The sequence below is a fragment of the Tripterygium wilfordii genome, chromosome 22 (genome assembly GCF_013401445.1).
Source record: "Tripterygium wilfordii isolate XIE 37 chromosome 22, ASM1340144v1, whole genome shotgun sequence".
Lineage (NCBI taxonomy): Eukaryota > Viridiplantae > Streptophyta > Magnoliopsida > Celastrales > Celastraceae > Tripterygium > Tripterygium wilfordii.
In genome coordinates, this window is record NC_052253.1 from 12,980,431 (window position 1) to 13,000,187 (window position 19,757).

Sequence of the window (19,757 nt, forward strand, 5' to 3'; positions counted from 1 at the left end):
CTTCTTCTTGCATTGAAGCTGTGAGCTGTGTCCATTTTGGCTCTACCAGGAACTAGTCCTTCTAGAATTCTTTATCTTCTCACTTATCATTTCTGTCAGGTGACGTGCCACCACGCTGTGTGGGTCATCGCTGATCTGGACATTTCACCTTTTCTGTTTCCGGTTGGTGGCTGGCTCGAGGGCCACCGGCTGCATTGCGGCAATCTTGTACAAATATCAAACAACCTGCAAAAACTAATCATTCTGAGATAATCAAGAAGAATTCCCTATACATGGGGATAGCAAAACAAATAGCAAATCTCCTCCCCAAGTTCTCACCTCGATGTAGACTTCCGGAAGACATTGATCACCGCATCTTATTATTTAGGGTTTGATCGCCCATAGAATACATGTTTCCCTCAATTTAGCCCACATATAAATTGTATTATTCTTTACCAGATTCACCACACAGACAGAGCATGAGGGTACCAGTATTGCAGCAAAAACAAGATCTACTGACCAACTTGCAAGTTTATAGTTTGAATAACTCAAATCAGAAAGCTTCACAACATCAAGTATACAAAATTGACTCAATTCAAACCCTCACGATTTGCAACAGATATAATCAAATCTGTTCCAGCTTTCTCTCTTATTCTGAGGATGTACATTTTTTTAACAGTAGCTTAATACGACAAAAAACAAATCTACCATTCTGATGCCACCGCCCGCAGGGGCATGCATTCAAGGAATTCTCAAATTTCAAACCCTAGTGTGATTTCATAGTCTTCATTGGCTAATTGATTGTAGCACTGCCTATCGACCTTTGTCAGATAAAAAAATTCCAACTCCAGCGATAAGCGGAGTGCCCCCCACGCTAGAATATTTTTCTAGAATGACCTGAAAGCAAGCAATCGGCACCTTAAGAATTCAGGTATACACATTGTCATCTTAAGAAAGGAAACATGATAAGCAACAATAATGGGTTACTGTAAATCCAAGACAAAGGTTGTGCCAGTATAAAAATTTTAACCTCCGTCCATAATCTTGCAATGTTATTTTCATTTGATAATTGCAATTCAATATTGTTTTTGAAGCTATTAATATGTAATTTTGTTAATATGAGTTGTTTCTTAATACTACATGAATCCACAACGTTGAATATTATGCTACTCATCGCCATCCATCACAATCCAGGAAGAAGTTTTCAGAAACAGAATGGCTGGCTTTAGCCTCAGATGATGGAATACCAGATGAATGAGAAAACACTTCTATACTTTTTCTCCTTTTGTTTTGAAAAAAAAATACCTGCTAACAAATCAGGGAGAAAAATTCATCATTGTCAGAGGAAATGGCTAGCCAGCAAAAGTTGAGGTTTCTCCTTCTCCTCTTCTATCTTCATTGAAGATTCATCTCTTAATTCCTGAATCCTTTTGTCCCAAGCACCATCTATAAGCTTCCATGTGGCATCACTAACAATTTGGGTCTGCATAAATAATTAGTTGAAAGGAAACAATCAGCATGACTGCCGTTAGGATGTATTACTTTTTTTTTGGGTAAGTGGTGTGGGGGATTCGAACTTGGGTACCACCAAGTCGAGTATATGCTTAACCATTTCAGTTGAGGTGTTGTTGGCATTAGGATATATTAGAGTGCTAATGTGAACTCAGAAGCACTGTTGCACTTACACTCATGGGGCGGGGTGCACCAAAGGTTGAAAATCCAACATTTCCAGGGGCAAATGTAACCCTCCCAGGAACAGTAATCCCATGAATTCCCCATCGTCCAGCATAAATTAGGGCTCCATATTCATCAACCGGATTCACAGCAGGCTGAATAATGACAAAAACAAGTTTAGACATACAATCATAAATTCTATTTCGCATCCAGAAAATTCTCAAGGATTAGAGAAATAAAACAAGCTTTTGCTCTCAATTCAAACTATTCATCTTCATTAAAGCTCTGATCTTATGGTCAGAATAATTTATAAGAGGAATTATAAAAGCAAGCATCGGGATAGATATATATATATATATATATATATACATATATATATATATATGCATCAGAACCAGTAAACTATGGACAATCATCATTCATTCCTATGATCACGACTTACCTGGGGTATCCGAGGAGCCCGTTTGTATATGTCCCAGATTTCAGCAGCTTTTATCTCTCCTTTCTCAAGTAAAACATCTGCATAATGCGAAGGCAGGTAGCAAGTGGTTTTATTAAAAATACTTGATCCTATTTGGATAAGAAAATAAGAAACATGAAGTTCACTGTATTAATTCATCTAACTAAGCCAACAAGTGCAGATCTCAAAACATTTATTGCAAAAAATAGCCCAATACAGTTGATAGGGTGAATCAAACAAATCAATTAAAATGACCTGTGATAGTCTCTACTGCTGAACCATATTCTCTCAGCACCGATAAGCACTTTCCCACAGCGAAACGCATGTATTCATCACGAAGTGCTTCCAGCTTAGCTGCAAGCTATTGTAACACTGAAAATTACTAATGCCGTTTAAGAAAATCCCTAAAGATAAATAAACTGATATTACATTTGGCACCATCATATTGCACATGTAGCCTATAAATACAAAAACGTACATTTGGCACAAGATCATGATTATTCCTGTAAAAGGCTTTCCCAAATGCTGTCATTCCGGTTTGCAGAATCAAAAATTCTGTAAGCCTTGAAGCTTCTAATGTAGCCTTTGCAGATACCCAAGACATGTTGTCAACCCCGAACATCTCCTCCTCGATTACTCTTGCTACAAATAGCATCCAATTCAGACAAATTAATAATAATAAAGAAAGGTAGATGAGGAAATAAAAGAGTCTGCCATTATCCACGAACTTTGCGCTGGTGACACCAAACAAATAGGTGCAGAAGGACACATTTGTCACAGCTGAAGTCTAAGGTGATGACTAAAGGATGAAGTTGATGTGAACTATATCCTTTTACTTTAAACATTTCATAAATTAGTCATGATCTTTGTATTTATTACACAAAAGGTATTTCTTTCCATCCAGGATGACCGGATGAGAGTAATGCAGTCCATCTATCACTTTTTTCCTCCTTTTGGGAGGTGGGCAGCTGTTTCTTAAGGTGTTCTTAATTCAAAATTTCAGGGTGCCACTAATCGATCAAACAAATAGGACAAAGCTGGTTAACAGCCACAAAAAGAGTAGGATCCATTATAACTAAATCATTAGAGTAAAAGGACAATTTAGTAACTTACGAGCACATGCACGTACTATCGAATTCACATAATCCGATTTCCTTGAGAACACCTTGCCTGAAGTTTCTGCATAGCTCATATTTGGCTGGCTGCGGATGGAACTTATCTCAGTCTGCAGAAGAGATGCAAAAAGTGGTGTTATTGACTGATATTATGAGATCAAATGAGACAACATAATGCCACTATTTCAACGACCTCGGTGAAAGGGCGATATGGATCTGGAAAGTAGCAGGCCAGAACAGCAACTGCTGCTTCTCGGTATGCCAATCTTAATTTCAATTCCTCTGGAACTTCTCTACTATCTTCTTGACCAGTTTCAAATGTGCCTTTTTGCTGAAAAATTAAAGATTTGTGTAAAAATTGGGAGAGAAAAAAAGCACAATATCATGCTCGATGTTTATAGATAGAGAAAAAGCATAGTGAAAACAGCACCAACCCTCTTCACTGCCTCTAGAAGTTCCTCTCGACCTATGTAATCTAAATCCTTCCTCGCAGTCAAAATTCCAGCTTCATTTCTGCCATTTTTTGTAGGATAGATTACCCTCTATTCCCAAAGTTTAAAAATAGAGACAGATAGTAGTAAATAAATGAGGCCATTACAGTATATTCATCAGCTCTGCCCCAGTGAAGTCTTCTGTAATCTGAACAATCTCCTGCAGCAGATCATCCTTTTCCTCCTCTGAACGGAAAAATTTATTTCTAGCATGCACCTGGCATGTGCAAAGTATGACTACAGCATGTTCTACAAAGCTATAATCTGCAATACATAACACTTTATTGGAATTACCTTCAATATGGCCAATCTACCATCTTTAGATGGCAACCCAACTCTTACAATCTTGTCGAAACGGCCCTTTCTCAGTAGAGCAGGATCAAGAATGTCCAGCCTATTTGTTGCACCGATAACTAACACCTGGCAATCTCAAGTTTAATAGTCAATAGGAAAATATATTCTCCTTCACCACGGACATAGTGAAAAACACACCTGTGAAGTAGATTCTTTGAATCCGTCCAACTCAGTGAGAATCTGAAGTAGGCCTTGCTCCCTTTCTGCACCACCCTATACAAAGCAACCACAAGCACAAGCTATTGTTAAGAAAAGTCTCAATTGCTAAAACTAATGGACATGTTGTAAGCCCAAAGGTTCCCTCGACTTAGTAAGATGCGTTTTAAAGCCGTGAGTCTGAAAGGCCCTGCAAGCTTTGTGATGGGTTGGACTTGGGAAAACAGACAATATCTTACAATGATACTCCTGTTTGGGCTAGCGAGTCTATTGGTGTCTTCTAACAGTGGTATCAGAGCGAGGTTATTTAGCTTGAATGTGGATTATACTTTTGTGACTCCTGGTTCCACTTAGTGAGCTTGAGCCCAGCCCACAAGTAAGGGGAGATTGTTGAGAAAAGTCTCACATTGCTAAAATGGAGATATAATGTATAGGTTATAAGCCCAAAGGTTTCCTTGACTTAGTAAGACGCATTTTAAAGACGTAACACCCAAAAGGCCCTAGAAGCCCTGTGATGAGTTGGGCTTGACTTAGGTTTGGAAAAGCGGACAATATCTTACAATGATACTTAAGTTTGGGCAAGAGAGTCCATTGGTGTTACCTAACACATATAACAAGGATAGCTAAGAAAAGGCGAAAGAGGAGCAAGAAAGAAGGGATATAAAGTATATATCAGTTTATACGTAGAAGATTGCAATTTTACGTCATGTTTCATAGTAACATCATGTAGTGCGAACCAAGTTTACAATATGTGAATAGGGCGTAATTGGATACTAAGATTGAAGACGTTCACTTCAGTTCTTTGAAAGGCTGTGCCTATTTTTGAACTGAGATAGAAAATTAATTAAATCGTTTAATTTAAACCTCCATGCTGCACTACTTCATAAACCCAACAACAAATAATAACCATAAATACATGCATAAAGCAAGAATTCACAGGCACTTCATCCACTTCTCTATCTATCCCCTTTTTACTTCTTTTATTTTCCCCATTCTTTTTCCCTGTGGTCAGGTACAAACTGAAAGAAAGCAGAGTATAGTCTGCGTAGCACAAACTCTTTTGTTAAAGATAGAGAAAAAAAAATGTAGTTATCATACCCCGCCAATATCAGGTCCACCACGTTTGCTACCAATGGCATCAATCTCATCAATAAAAATTATCGAAGGAGCAAATGATCTGGCACTAGCAAAAAGATCCTTGACACGAGATGCTGCCACGCCTACAAACATCTAGAGAAGTCAAACGTTCGAAGTCAGCAGTTTTCTATGAGTAGATTCTCACCAATTTTTCTTCTACTAAATGCTTTCAAGATAGAGCAATAATACAAAAAATAAATACAAAAATGCTTCTAGATGAAACATAAAACAGTCTTGTGCAATGCAAGGAACCAGAATTGTGTTAAGGCATCTTCACTATGCCAGGTCAGCCATTTGATAATGATATAACAATCCAATAAAATGAAACATAAAACAATTTGTCCACATATTCTTATATTTGTAATGTATCAGGTGTTACGAAAGGAGTCAGAGGTCACCTCCACAAAATCAGTGCCATTTGCCGCAAAGAAGGGCAATCCAGATTCACCGGCGATGGCTTTAGCCAAAAGAGTTTTACCAGTTCCAGGAGGACCATGAAGGAGGACACCTTTTGGGCAGTAGATACCCTTGTCTTGGAACTCCTCATCATTCTTTAAAATTCTTACAATCTCTTGCAGTTCTCTTTTGATGTATTCCTGACCAGCAAAATCATCAAAGGTAACACCAGTAGTTTCTTCTGCTGATATAAATTTTGCCCTGGAGGAAAGGGAAACAAAATCAATGCTACTGCAAACATTGCCATTCCACCTATCATATTGCAACTTCCTTATCCAACAGTCAAATTCTCATGAAACACACCATACAATTTACTAAACATTTTCAAAGCACAAGTTCATTTTCATATTGTCATGAAATCTTATATTATGTGCAAGGAACATATCTCAAAAGGCAAGCAAAACGAATGAGAATAGCAAAACTCAAAAACTGTTTGCAAACATTCAAGACAGCTATTTTCCTACCGCCTTACAGGAAACTACTGACGGAATTAACACACAGCCAGCATTGCACTATGATCCTTTTAGGCCTTGACCTAGAGAGGCATGAAAGGCATGATGATTAAAGCACATCTTAACACAAGCAAACATTGGAAACCTACCGGATTCTTTTGCAGTAAACAAGAACAGGAATCCACTTCTCCTCTATTACAGTGTCCAAGTAATGGCAAGAAAATCAACTGGATACCCAACTAGAAAAAGTTTACACAACCAAATCATGGAAAACAACTCTTACTTACCGACTCTTGCCCAAAGATCCAAGGGCACGACGCCTCAGTGGCCGCTTAATTGTTTTGCTAGGAGTTCCCAAATCACAAGGTATTAGCTTTGCATATATCGGTCTCATCATGTTATCAATCCAGAGATACAAAGCAACCGAAAGTGCAAGCCTCATAGCCCATACGACTGCGGTTGCCACAGTGGAGTAGATTTCAGCAGGTACAACGTCAACATTATGAACATCGACATTAGCTATTTGCTGATGCAACTTTTTCCAAACATCATTCCAGCAATCGATTGGCATACGGTCCACAACATGGCGCCGAAAAACAATGTCCTTCCTGGAACTTCCTTCTAATCCATCCACTTTCCCATCTTTGTAATACGGAAGAATCACTACAAAAATCAAACAAATATCTCAGCAGAAGATTTTGAAGAAGCTTTAAAGAATTAACATCCATAGGAATATACAACAATGATCCATAAAATAATTGAAAAAAAAAAAAACTCCATTCCAAAGCTTGCTTCCTAAAACAATAACCAAATCAACAGACCATGTGATTAGATGATCCGTTAAAAATACATGATTTGATCTTACATAATTATAGCAGCAGCATATACCACCCCAGAGAAAACCAATGGAAAGGATAGTTGCACAAGACTGAAGCATGCTATAAAGAAGGATGGAATAAGAAATGCCTCAATCACAAGGCTCCGAAAAAATTAATGTAAGACCACAAAAGGTTTAACATAATGAGAAAAAGAAACTATAGAGGGAAGGCTGCATGTTTAAAGTTATAACCTCGTTAAAACAATAACAGGTTTATGTATGACAAGGATTAACATTTCAGTCTCATTGTATTCTTGATCTCTTCACAGGATGGATTGGCGTTAGATGTTCTTAGTGGTAGACTCTGGTTGATAATTCCAACTCTACAGTCACCAAAGTTAAATAATCCTACATGATAAAGAAATGATCTGCCAGACTCAAGCAGTGACACCTTTATGGATGATTAAACTTCTTCAAAATAGATTACAACGAGAGTGTCTCATCAGCTTTTGTATTATCATTTTTAATTGATCATTTTAAGAAATGTAACGCACATAGAGGCCAGTAGAGAAACTCACTATTATACAGCCATGCCGTACATTCTACGCTATAAAATGGTTGAAAACTAGAACTTGATGTGCTCAGCTACCAGTGTCAACTTGACAATTGTCAGATTTCCTCTACTTCATAAGTTGAATTTTGCCCAAAATACTTTGTCCAAGGAACTAGGAAGTTATTGTAAATGATGAAAAGAGCATCAAAGTGCCAACCTGATATATTCTGGCCATAATTTGAGTACTCCATGAATTGGACATTATTTGAGTTAAGAAGTTTCCAAAAATCACTAAAGTGAATCCTGTGTGAGGTCTCAGGGTCCCATTCTGTTCCTTTCAACTTTCCTCGCATGGCCAACAAGGCCCGGCTCCAGCATGAAGCCATGACAAGCTGCCTCTCTAGCTGCAGATTGGCCTTTCTCTCAAGTTCTTCTAACTTACTTATCCTTTGCCTCTCCGCATCTTTCAATTTCTGAAGCAATAACAGACAGTAAACATGTTTACAATAAGTTCATAGATTACGTTTAAACAGTTAAAACTGTAAGAATATGTCATTCTTCATCAACTGCAACTCACAAAAAAGAAGAAGAAGACCACATTAATCAATCTAATATCAAGAGTTAGAAATCGCTGACATTACAAAATCCTTGGGCGAACCACAGTTCTGCCTTTAAACATCGGATGAGATTTTTTTCTCAAGGAATCTCATGTCCAAATTCTTTAAGTTCCTGATTTCAACCCAACTTAATCTAATTCACCAAACATAGGAACAGAATAATTGGATTCCAATTAGATGCTAATTTAATCATACTGAAAGAACAAAATTATGAAAGTTAATACAAAAATGCTTCTAAAAAACATAGAACAAGAAAATTAACGAAACAAATTGAAGAAGATAAAGGAAAACCTCGAAGAGCTGACTGGACTCGGCGTCCTCTTCCGCGTTCCCAGATGATACAAGCGAGTCCGAAGTTGAAGCACTGGAAGCAACAATTCTGAGTCTGTTGCGTTTATAGAAGCGGAAGCTGTTGTTTCCCGACCTTAATTTGATTCTTAAAGCATGTTTATAGCAAGGGAAGTGAAATGCGAGGGTTTTAGAAGGGGATAAGGTGTTGGACAGTTGAACCGAATTGAGAGGGTTTGAGAGTTGGAGATTCATTCTGGATTACACCATGTAACAATTCTCCGTCTTCTCTCTCAATCTTCTATTTTATTTTCCTGAAAAATACAGAGGGAGAGGAATTTGAAGACGGCGTTTGGATTTTATCTGCTTCGTCAGTGATGCATGGCTGTGTATTAGGAGAGTGTTCAGAGTGCGACGACGGTCCCTGCGACATCAAAACGTCGCGTTTCGTTCACATCCTCTTATAACAACATAGTAGGTCGAATCCCATAACCATGCACCATTGGGAATGATTCCGGCCCAAATTCAAAGGCCTAAAGGCCCAAAAAGGTTTATTAGGACAGTATATTAGCCCAAGCAATGCAGGAAAATATTTGGAGAATTTGCAGGATCGTGATTTCGGAGTTGTTTTGGCCCTTTGGGCTAAATGATGTGCAGATGATATGAGTTAAATTTTGTTCCATCGCTTTTCTCAGCTCTCTTGTTTCTCAAGCTAATTCCTAAATATTTGTAGCCTTGTACACTTCAAAAGCTTGTCGAAATCATGGAAATCTCTTATACAGTCCAGCAAGAGCTAAATGATGTGCAGATGATATGAGTTAAATTTTGTTCCATCGCTTTCTCAGCTCTCTCTTGTTTCTCAAGCTAATTCTTAAATGCTTGTAGTCTTGTACACTTCAAAAGCGAGTCGAACTCATGGAAATCTCTTATGGAGTACCCTTGTCACTAATTGGAGTGGTAAGAATAGTGTGTATTATCCTGATGATCAGGGTTTGAATCCCCTTCCCATTTCAAAAAAAAGCACTTAAACACTTTTTTTAAAATATTTATATTACAACAACAAAAGAGACAACAAGTTCATACGTTTATTGCACACGTACCACCAACACATTTTACAAACTTACATGACAAGCAAACACACATTCTCTGAACCTTAAACCCTTAATATTACAACTCGGGTGGAGATGGAGCATATGACCTTTTTTTTTCTTTTTTCTTTTTTTTTTCAATTTATACAACATTTAACAAAACCACACCCCACCTTTTTTTTTTTTTAAGTAAACGGAAAAGGGAGCTCAGATTTGTGTACCAACAAGTCGAATATATGCTTTAATCAACCTCGACTTATGGGTTGTTGGCACTTGGCAAACCACACCACACTTGCTAGTACTTGATACTAAGAAGACTAATCAGCCACTGATCATTATCTTCTCAATGTCACCGGCAATCGCGATAGCATCCTTGCTGACTCCTTCCAAACCTCTCCTTGATAATCCGGCAACATACAGGTTGTTCTCTCCTTTCCAATGATTTGGAAAACTGTTCTTAGGCATTCCATTTGCATTAAGACCATATTTGTAATCCTGCACACACACACACACAGAAAAAAAAAAAAAACATAATTATTAAGTAAAGAAAATTAAAGGAATTAATTAACTTTTGAAATTGTAATTAACCTTCAGCCAAGTATTGGCTAAACTTCTGTAACCAGTTGCAAAAACTATTGCATCAAACTGTTTTTCAATCCCATTCTCAAACACAACAGACTTTTCATTAACCCTTGTTATTGCTGGCACAACCTGAAATTAAGCATGAATTGTTGTATAAAACAATCAATCCACATGCATATATATATGTACATGTATATAGATAGATCATATAACTATATATATAGATAGATTTAAGATGAACCTTTATGCCACCGTCTTTGATTTTCTTGACAGTTCCGACATCGATGACCGCGGAACGTCCGGTGGTGGCCTTGAGGAAGAAAGGGCCGCTCTTGGGACGACGAATTCCAGACTTTGTTAGATCACCATATACATAAAATGCTAAGGATTTGACGATAAAGTCTACCAACCAAACTGGAAATTTTTTCATCAAGAGTAACATTCCTATGCGTACCATTTCCTTGGTCAGCACATGAAACTGCAACCAAAATCATTCAGTTGTCATACGCATCAACAATTCTATTAGAATACTTGCGACTCAAAAATAGTCAGAAGTTACTCTGATAATGTACAAGACGACTGAAGACAAAAGATGGAGAAGAGAGTTTACCGAGCTCCTAACAACGATGGAAGTGAGTGCTCCATAGTTTGACAGATCATAAGCGATCTCCATTCCCGAATTCCCACTCCCAACTACAAGAACATTTTGATCGCGATATGCCAAGCCAGATTTGTACACATTAGAGTGTAAAACCTCCCCCTGAAAGCTCTCTAATCCCAGAACATTAGGGATATAACCTTCATTATTCTCTCCAGAAGCAACAACCAAGAATTTGGCAATGAAAACCTTCACCTCTCCCGAAACGGTATCCTTGGATTCGATTCTCCACCTCTTCTCAACTTCATCGTAAACAGCAGACTCAACTGACTGATAAAAACGAGATTTGATTTTGAATTTAGTAACATATTCATCTAAGTACTTGATAAACTCTTTTTTGGATAAGTAGGTAGGGTTTTTAGGTGAGATTGACATCAAAGGGAGGTGACAAAAATCTTTTGCCAAATGAAGATTCAAGCGATCATACGCTCGTTTCTTCCAAAGAGAAGCATAACAATCTTCCCTCTCTAGTATCACATTAGGAATTTCACTCTGGCTTAAGCATGCAGAGGTTGCAAGCCCAGATGGGCCAGCTCCGACGATCACCACCATTGTTTCCTCCACCATTGCTACCACACCCTCCATTTTTTTTTGTAGAGTGTTCTTAGTTTGGGATGAAACTTGATCAATTGCATCCTCAATTTATAGAATCAAGCAGGGTCAGTGAAGGACAAAAGTTCCAATTTATTTTTGCATGAGTTGTTGTTTACATTTGAAGCTGGTCAAGAATGTTGATGGACAATTGGCAATGGTCACGATTTTTACAAGGTAGGTTATTATTTATCTTTCCCCATGTAAGGTAAATACAAAATCTAGTTTGACTCCCCCCATAACCGTTACTTTGAAATATAGATATGTGAATTACTAGTTTTATGAATGTGATATTCACTCCTTGAGTAGCAAAACTGTATAAATAGTCAAAATTTTGATATATTTGGTGATTTGATAATAAGAGTTAAATATCAAATAAATCAACCAAAATTAAAGGTTGATCACTGCCTATACCATTAAATGTTATGCCATGAATTGCATGAAATGTACAACCCTTTAAATAGTCAATTAACACACAATCCATGTACAAATAATATTATTAATTTTCTTATGAATGTAATTATTGAAATGGCTTAAAATTTTCATTATGATTGAAAACGACAATTGTTAGATTTATATATAATTATTGCCAACGGAAAATTTGATCGAAAACGACAGTAGTTAGATTCGTATAATCATTGCCGATGAAATTTTTTATCGATTATCGAAAACGACAAGAATTAAGGTTTTCAAAAATGGAAATCGTTAGATTTTATGTAATTGGTTAGATCAAAAATTGATTAGGTATCTATACTAATGTTGTTCAAGTAGAGAAATGTACAAAATATGTACATGCCTAAATGGTCTCTTTTTTTCTTGTTTTAATTTCCTTGGGTTCTATCCTAGAAATCTTAATTTTTAAGCTTAATATGTTGTTTACTGTCAAATCACATTGGTAGCAATTTGAAAATTTTAAAAATGTCTAATCGTAGATTACAAAATAATGGTAAAGGTCCATACATAAGTCTCTCAATTGATTGAACTAATTAATTAAAAGTACTAGCTAGTGGAACTCATTGTCACTTAAATGCTTGATAAATGAAGGAATTCAACAGCAATTTGAATTTTATATTCAAACTATATCAAATCATCTCAAACATGATTACGTTTTATTTCTTAATTAGCCAAAAAAATACACACCCACGAATGAACCACCATAAATTAAGGAAGTACTAGTAATACGAATGATACAAATCATTTTGAAATGATTGTGTCGGCTTAGAAATCACACTTTTTTTACCGTGAATAATAACATACAAGCTTGTCTTTTGAAAATCCGAGATCGGCTTAAACTCGAGCCGTCAAGTCCATGCAAACAAAAGTTTCTCAACTGACGATACAATAAGTTGGGCCAAAACTCAGGGAACCACAATGATATTACTCCCAACGGGAATCAAATTGAGGTGGCATGCATGCATGCACATATTGATTTTGAGAATTGGGCTTTGGAATGGGCCACGCCTTCAAAATGAGGCCCTAGCCCGGCCCAAGCCTCTAAGGCTCGGACCTCTGGTTTCTGGCCTTTTGACTTGACCCTGCCCGACTTTGTCTATTTAATATATTTTTTTGACTATTTAAGTTTTTTTTTTTTTTTTTTTTTTGATATATATACACACATGCAGTAGACACACCACACAGATAGATATATATAATATATACACACATATATATGCGCGCACACACACACACATATATATATACATATATATGCACCCAGAGATATATATATATATATATATACACACACATATATATGCAGGCAGTATATATATATGGACATATATGTATATATAATGAAGTAGAAAACCAGTAGTCTTTGGTAGATGATGACGAGAGAAGATGAGTAACCGTCGGAATTACTTCATCAACCGCCACACACCCACACCCACAACCTCCATCGCCATTTGCTGATCATGGACAAATTTCATCGACACTTGTATTTAACAACAAGTACAAGGAGTTAAAGTGCTACTCCTCTTCTTCTTCTTCTTCTTCTACATGATTAATATATATATATGAAGAAAAGATCTCGCGGGAATCAGGTGCAAGATGACAGTCTTTGTAACCGTCATTTGAACAAACACCCGCAACAAACTTGTTCGCCATTTGCAGATCGTCTAGGGCTTCCATCTGCCTGCCACCGACAATTAATGGCCGATGCATGCACTGGTCATGTGATCCCTTTCAAGTTTCAATGTCTCCAAGTTTGGTTACACGTGTTTCAGTTTTCTTTTGGTATATTGTTTGGGGTAACATGCATGCGATGCGAGCAGAATCAATTCTCAAGTTTTGTTTGATTTGCACATATGCATACACACACACACATATATACATACATACATATACATATATATATATATACACGCAACCTTTTTTTGCAATAAATATAAAAATATCTCGCGCTTTTTAAATCAAAATGGGTTGTAATAGAGGGCAATCAACGTGCTTATAAGTTGATAGGATTGTCCCACATCGAAAGATGTGAGAGCTAAGGTGTTGTTTATAGGGGGAGGTATAAGGCCTTGTGTACAGCCGGCCCATGTGGGTGGGTGTCGGTTGGGCCTTGAGTGCTGAGTGTGTATGGTCTTGAAGGGGAGCGTATTGATAGGATTGTCACACATCGAAAGATGTGAGACCTAAAGTGTTGTTTATAGGGGAGGTATGAGTCTCCCTTAGTACCCAAGGTTTTCTAGTATGGGCTGGGAGGCCTTGGGTACAGCCGGCCCATGTGGGTGGGTGTCGGTTGGGCCTTGGGTGCTGAGTGTGTATGGGCACGACCCTATCATAAGTCAAGATCCAACAACGAACAATAACTCTACAAGCTGTTAGATATCCCAGATCGTTATAACTCAAGTGATATATGATAATATCATTGAAGTAAATAGGCTGAGATTTTCAACCGCCGAAAGAGTATTCTTGGCCTTACTATAGTAGTGTTTAGGGGGAGCGTCACAGAGAGGCAAGTTACCTGTCTTTGGTTACGTATAGGGGATGAATGTAGCAACCCGCTTCTTTGCATTAGTAATACTTTGTCCATTTTGGATCATCCCATACTGGACCACACGACTTTGTTTTCCGAGACCCATCATCAACCCATGCTAATTTTAGTCCAAGAAAAATGGTTGTTACTAGTTTGGAAGTTTGACCAATTATATTATGTATTTCATATATTCCCCTAGGTGATGTGGGATAAGAGACTTAGTCTCATCGTCAAGTCAGGTGCTTCAATGAAGGTGGGTGTAGCATAAAGGGAAGGTGACAAATATTTTGCCAAATGAAGCTTCAAGCGATCATACATTTTTTTCCTCCAAAGAGAGACATAAGTTACGTAATAATCTTCCTTGTCAAGTAAGACTCACATAAGGAATAGTGGCTGCTTAAGCAGGCAGCGGTTCCGAGCCCCGACAGCCCGGCTCCAATGATCACAACCAATCCCTCGTTTCAAATGATGGTGCTTGAGAAATCTACACCCTCCATTAATATTGATTCTTCCATGTGCATCAGTCTTTGTAGGTTTTAGTTTTGTACAAGTAAAAGCAAAACCAGGAGCCTTTTCTTGTTCTTGAAGCAGCAGTTAAATTAAAACGGTTGTTGTACCATTAATTCTCATAATAAACTTGCATTTATGAAAGTAGTGAAAATTGAGTTTATAATAAACTTACATTTATGACCAAAACCAGGAGATTGCAAGTTTTCTTCATAATGCATTGGAATTTGGAAGTCCCTTCTACTTCATCCAAACGTGATAACAAGACCCTCTACCATTTTTTTCTAATCCTTTTGTTTTCATACCAAACATACCCTCTACAGCAGTCATGTCTGAAGCAAAATGAAACCCCCAGGCTTGTGTGTGTTTGAGTTTTGCTTCTAAAACGGCATGGACAATAATAGCAGGAGAGGTAGGTAATCCCAGTCAAAATATGTTATCATTCAATGCATTACTGAGTTGTTTCAACAATTCTACATGATCTACGGTTATTCGCTTGCAGATGTTTCAACATTCACTCAATATTCACATCTGCAATTGTACACAGGTATTAACTGATGAAAGAGCTGTGCACATTTACCTGGATTCAATGGCATAAGATTCAGAGCCTGTTACAAATGATCGGCGCCACCAAATTTGGAATGCTTTACTGAGATTTGGGCATTCAGTACCGTGCTTGGAGAAACACCCAAACCATTCCATAAACAGCGTATGTTGCTGCTTCAAAGGAAGTGTCAGTAACGTCTGACCCATTGCTTCTTCCAAAGCCTTCATGTCAAGTCCTTTTTTGCACCTCTGAAGCCAACCAAAATCTGACAACATTCTGCCAAACCAAGCTTGGAGAAGCCTTGATCTAGCTTCTGACCGGGAATGCAGTTTCCTGGTTCCTATGGCAATGAATATGTTAGCCGAAACACGGCTTAGCTCATATCGGAGCATTGGAGATGCAGTGTCATGCATGTTTAGCAACTCTGCTTGATCGGTCCACATATTTACAAGTTCCTCTGCCATTTGCCAATCAATCAGAATTTCCAACAACCAGTTAAGGTTATCAACCTGTCTGGAGATGCGTTCAATTAGAGGCTTATCCGTCTTCTTTTTTGCTCCTCTCCCATCGTAAATAGAGTCAGAGGCCTCCTCGAAAAGGCTGACTAGTGAACCAAGACAGGACTGGCAAACCCCGTAGATATCCTCTTTGTTGAGGTCGGGCTGATCCTTTTCATAGACTGAACTTTTGCAAAGGAGACCCTTTACCAAGGGCTTTAGCTCAGTCCTTGCATTGGCATCAGCACATGAGGTGATGGACCAAACAAGTTGTCTGGCAAGATTTTGTTCGGAATCTTTAGATTCAAGCAAGCAAAGCCTTGCCAAAATGTCCCTGGTTGCCACATCATCAAACTTGAACTTTGTGAGCAGAATCCTCAGATTTTCTTCTTCTTCTTCAGTCCAAGGAACAGCCTCAAGGTATTTTAAACAAGCCAAAATGCCTTTTTTAAACATGATTCCAGCAGATACCTAACCAAAAATAAGAGTCATGTTAGTGTTTTACTAGTAGATTAATAGCTGACGTAAGATAACAAATGCACCATAATAGAAATCTGGGCTTCATGAAGAAGTGGTCACACCCAAAGACTCCAGCAGTGTACAATGTATATAAGTTTTCATCATCATTAGAGAATCTAAGACGACAAGGCATCAAACCATCACATGGACCTTGGGAGTGTGACTAAGAAACAGATGCTCTTTCCATTAGCTATAACAACCTAGAGGTCAGAGGAATGGAAAATGCATGACTAAGTTGGTTACACTACAAGGATGCTGGTAAGTGGTAACTCATTAGCAAGGACATTTAAAAAGACCCCCTTGTGCCAGTAGGCAGAGTTTAAAATTAGACTTAAAACCATATATGCTTGATATGCTAGGAATTTGTTGAATAAACATTCCCATATTGGTGTGTGCATGCACAGATGTTCATACAGGAATAAAACATACACCCACCAAGATACTTGCATGGATACACGAGAATAAAAACGCAACCACCAGCCACCCACACATGAATACATTCTAAACGCTCCCCTGGATCTTCATTAGGGATAGCTAGATTCAGCATGGAAGAGAATGGACAGTCTTTTAGCATCTTTTTTTTTTTTTTTCGCAAATAGAATTTTTCAGGTACAGCACCTGCAGGCTGCAGCCCTCTACTTCCCTCTTAAACCAGAGATACGTAAACACCCACTCACAGATCACAAAAGAGATGACTATCTATAATGCTGTCTTCATCATGAACCTTCACACCGACATTAGTTGGTGATTCACCAATAAAGGAGCACAGAAGGGGACAAAAGATGGCTGGCTTCTAATAGACTACTTTAAGTTCACAAAAAAATTGCACCTTGATCCCCTAAACTTACAAACTACTTTGTTCCGAGTATAAAATGCTCATAACATACGAAAAAGAATATATTAATTCATTCCGAGTTGATGCCACTCAATGCTTAATAAACTGTCCTGTGTTGTCATAAATAATCAGCCCATTAAAACTCTACTGCCATACGGATATCGGGATATGTATCATGCCAACAGATTAGCATAGTTTTGTCAATTAAATCATCACTTTTCACATATGTTTTAGATTACACGAATCTTCAATAAGGCCATTTTCCGGTAGTTTATGACATCTAAGGATACCATTCACGGTTTTACTACAATGTACCTTACTCTACATTAGTCCACAATATCAAACATATAAGGCCAACTAATGTTACCTTCCATATAAAGGAAACCCAACATCTAACATAGACATAGGAAAAAAGTGGGAAACTAACCTCGAGTACCCCAATAGTTCTATAAACCCTCATCTTCATGAGCATTTTGGGAATATCATCCTCAAACATCAACTCAATTGCGTCCCTAAGAACGCCCAAATTCTCCACCTCCGGCACCTCAATTCTGCACATACCGGAACCCTTTTGGTGCTCGGCAATCAGGGCCGCAAAAACCTCCGAATTGGCCTTCAAAATCTCTGAATTCAATTCCAGAATCAGAGACCCGCCATTCCTTCCCTTCAATTTCAGCCTCACATCAAAATCCCGCCGGGAGCCAGAACCCGAAACGGAAGAAGAGGAAGAACCCTCGGGTGGGGCTCTGAAACTGTGGGATCGCGATTTGGGAGCAGAAGCGACAGCTGGAAGAGGGTCTCGGGTCATTTCTTGGACGGAATCTACAGTAGGATCGGAGTCGATAGGAGAGACACGCCCTGGCGAAAGGATCCGGCGCCGGTCAATCCGACCCACGAAGTTCAGCCCAGATTTGCAACTCTGCGGAGAGGTAGGTACCGAGTTGGGTCTCCCGTGTTTGGAGAGCGAGTTAGGCTTGTAATGGAGGCTTTTGCTGCTTGTAGTTTGCTCTGGACTTGAAGGAGGTTCCGCCAAAGAGCAACACCACGATCTCCGGCGCAAAATCGGCTTCCGGCGAGCACAAGCGGCCATAGTACCCAGAGTGAGTCAGAAGAAGAATACGCTAAAGAGAGAAAGTAGAGAGCATAGTGTTAAGGAAAACAGATACTGTTGCTTTGTGAGGAGAGAATGAGAGATGCTCTCTTCAGTTATGTCAGTTTTGTTTGTTGTGGTGTGTTTGGTTGGAGAAATTGAGGAACTTTTTATATATTTAATTATTTGATTTTGTTGTAACATGGAGAAACTTCATAGTGTGCGTTGGTATTAGTATTACCTCTTAGTTCGGGAAAGTATCTTGTTTGGTTGCTTAGAAAGTCATTATAAATTCTTTCGGCATTGAAGATTAGTGAGAAAATATTGAGTCTTAATCATAACATAATTATGATCATTATGTCAAATCATAAGTGGTTGATAATGAAAATAACTATTTTATAATTCAAATTTAATATCATTCCCAACTACTTATAAAATATTTATACTATTAATTATGGTACATCATATAATATGCTTACATGATTTACCATACTATTGAATATTTTCTTATTGGTGTAAATGTTTTGCTCGTCGATAATGCATTATTGAAAGGAGTTTTTGTAGTTTAGCGATCATTAATTTCTAAATTATTTGTGTGATGGTTTAGTTGGTGATTATTTCTTGAGTCAAATCGTATAAACTCATAAGGTCCTGATTTCGACATTCCATATTCCATTAAAAGCAATATATATGTGGTTGTGCCTTGTATTTTGGGTCAACTTACCTTATCGTTATATCGTGACTCGAATGTGATGGGTTGAGTTTAGATTCATATTAGTTGTCCAAATAATGTATCTCAATTATTGAAATTAAGAAACTATTTTTTTTTGTCCTAAATAAGATGTGGTAATATTTACTTCCAATCCGTGGATGCCAAATATACATCACATAAATATATTATCTAGATCGTTTAATTATTTATTTTTGGACAATGTTAGAGACCCAAAATATCACCCCAAAAGTCTCCCAAATTTATGTGATATTAAAATAAACATTGATTAAAAACACATATGTAAAGCCTAGTTCATATCCAACACTGCACATTAAATGGGGTCTTTTGGGTGTCACTTTTGGGATCTTGCATTGGGGTCTTTTGGGTGTCACTTTTGGGATCTTGCATTATCCTTATTTTTCTAGACATTATATATATTTATATATGTGTGTGTAATAAATAAATAAATAAATATATATATATATATAAATAAATAGCTATGAGAATATCGAATGAAATTGACCTTCGCTTATTTATATTGTTTTTTCATTCCCAAAGGAAAAAACAAGCATTTAAATTCGAAACAACACCATGTTAATCAT

At 37.7% G+C, this 19,757-nt stretch overlaps 3 protein-coding genes across 4 annotated transcripts; all 3 read right to left on the bottom strand.

Moving 5' to 3' along the window:
- Positions 1 to 88: 88 nt before the first annotated feature.
- LOC119990401 (probable inactive ATP-dependent zinc metalloprotease FTSHI 4, chloroplastic) lies at positions 89 to 8,972 on the bottom strand. Of its 2 annotated transcripts, none has more exons than XM_038836292.1 (17): positions 8,553 to 8,972; positions 7,862 to 8,117; positions 6,562 to 6,937; positions 5,765 to 6,023; positions 5,328 to 5,459; positions 4,212 to 4,286; positions 4,014 to 4,139; positions 3,827 to 3,936; positions 3,663 to 3,741; positions 3,422 to 3,559; positions 3,227 to 3,338; positions 2,592 to 2,755; positions 2,369 to 2,474; positions 2,096 to 2,172; positions 1,665 to 1,808; positions 1,285 to 1,462; positions 89 to 225 (listed from the first exon to the last, which is right to left on the bottom strand). In XM_038836292.1, the coding sequence occupies exons 1-16, from the start codon at positions 8,802 to 8,804 to the stop codon at positions 1,319 to 1,321; spliced, it is 2,550 nt and encodes an 849-aa protein (XP_038692220.1). In that variant the 5' UTR covers positions 8,805 to 8,972; the 3' UTR covers positions 89 to 225; positions 1,285 to 1,318. The 2 variants fall into 2 exon arrangements, with proteins under 2 accessions (XP_038692220.1, XP_038692219.1); XM_038836291.1 differs by lacking the exon at positions 89 to 225 and adding an exon at positions 474 to 876.
- On the bottom strand, positions 8,954 to 11,444 carry LOC119991571 (probable indole-3-pyruvate monooxygenase YUCCA10). The gene is made up of 5 exons (XM_038837914.1): positions 10,830 to 11,444; positions 10,461 to 10,697; positions 10,226 to 10,348; positions 9,991 to 10,132; positions 8,954 to 9,009 (listed from the first exon to the last, which is right to left on the bottom strand). The coding sequence occupies exons 1-5, from the start codon at positions 11,442 to 11,444 to the stop codon at positions 8,954 to 8,956; spliced, it is 1,173 nt and encodes a 390-aa protein (XP_038693842.1).
- Positions 11,445 to 15,358: 3,914 nt separating this feature from the next.
- Positions 15,359 to 18,580, bottom strand: LOC119990510 (BTB/POZ domain-containing protein At2g13690-like). Its single transcript, XM_038836459.1, has 2 exons — positions 17,781 to 18,580; positions 15,359 to 16,470 (listed from the first exon to the last, which is right to left on the bottom strand). The coding sequence occupies exons 1-2, from the start codon at positions 18,441 to 18,443 to the stop codon at positions 15,532 to 15,534; spliced, it is 1,602 nt and encodes a 533-aa protein (XP_038692387.1). The 5' UTR covers positions 18,444 to 18,580; the 3' UTR covers positions 15,359 to 15,531.
- Between the last annotated feature and the right edge of the window lie 1,177 nt (positions 18,581 to 19,757).

What these genes read in the sequence shown, in the direction of transcription:
- LOC119990510 (XM_038836459.1), bottom strand. Translation starts at nt 18,443, where the DNA reads ATGGCCGCTTGTGCTCGCCGGAAGCCGATTTTGCGCCGGAGATCGTGG. An exon ending in GAACTATTGGGGTACTCGAG is followed by an intron (nt 16,471 to 17,780) that starts GTTAGTTTCCCA and finishes ATTTTTGGTTAG; the next exon opens with GTATCTGCTGGAATCATGTT.
- LOC119991571 (XM_038837914.1), bottom strand. Translation starts at nt 11,444, where the DNA reads ATGGTGGAGGAAACAATGGTGGTGATCGTCGGAGCTGGCCCATCTGGG. An exon ending in CCATCGTTGTTAGGAGCTCG is followed by an intron (nt 10,698 to 10,829) that starts GTAAACTCTCTT and finishes TTTTGGTTGCAG; the next exon opens with TTTCATGTGCTGACCAAGGA. An exon ending in TCAAAGACGGTGGCATAAAG is followed by an intron (nt 10,349 to 10,460) that starts GTTCATCTTAAA and finishes GCTTAATTTCAG; the next exon opens with GTTGTGCCAGCAATAACAAG.
- LOC119990401 (XM_038836292.1), bottom strand. Translation starts at nt 8,804, where the DNA reads ATGAATCTCCAACTCTCAAACCCTCTCAATTCGGTTCAACTGTCCAAC. An exon ending in AGTCCAGTCAGCTCTTCGAG is followed by an intron (nt 8,118 to 8,552) that starts GTTTTCCTTTAT and finishes TTATTGCTTCAG; the next exon opens with AAATTGAAAGATGCGGAGAG. An exon ending in GATAGTACGTGCATGTGCTC is followed by an intron (nt 2,756 to 3,226) that starts GTAAGTTACTAA and finishes TGCTATTTGTAG; the next exon opens with CAAGAGTAATCGAGGAGGAG.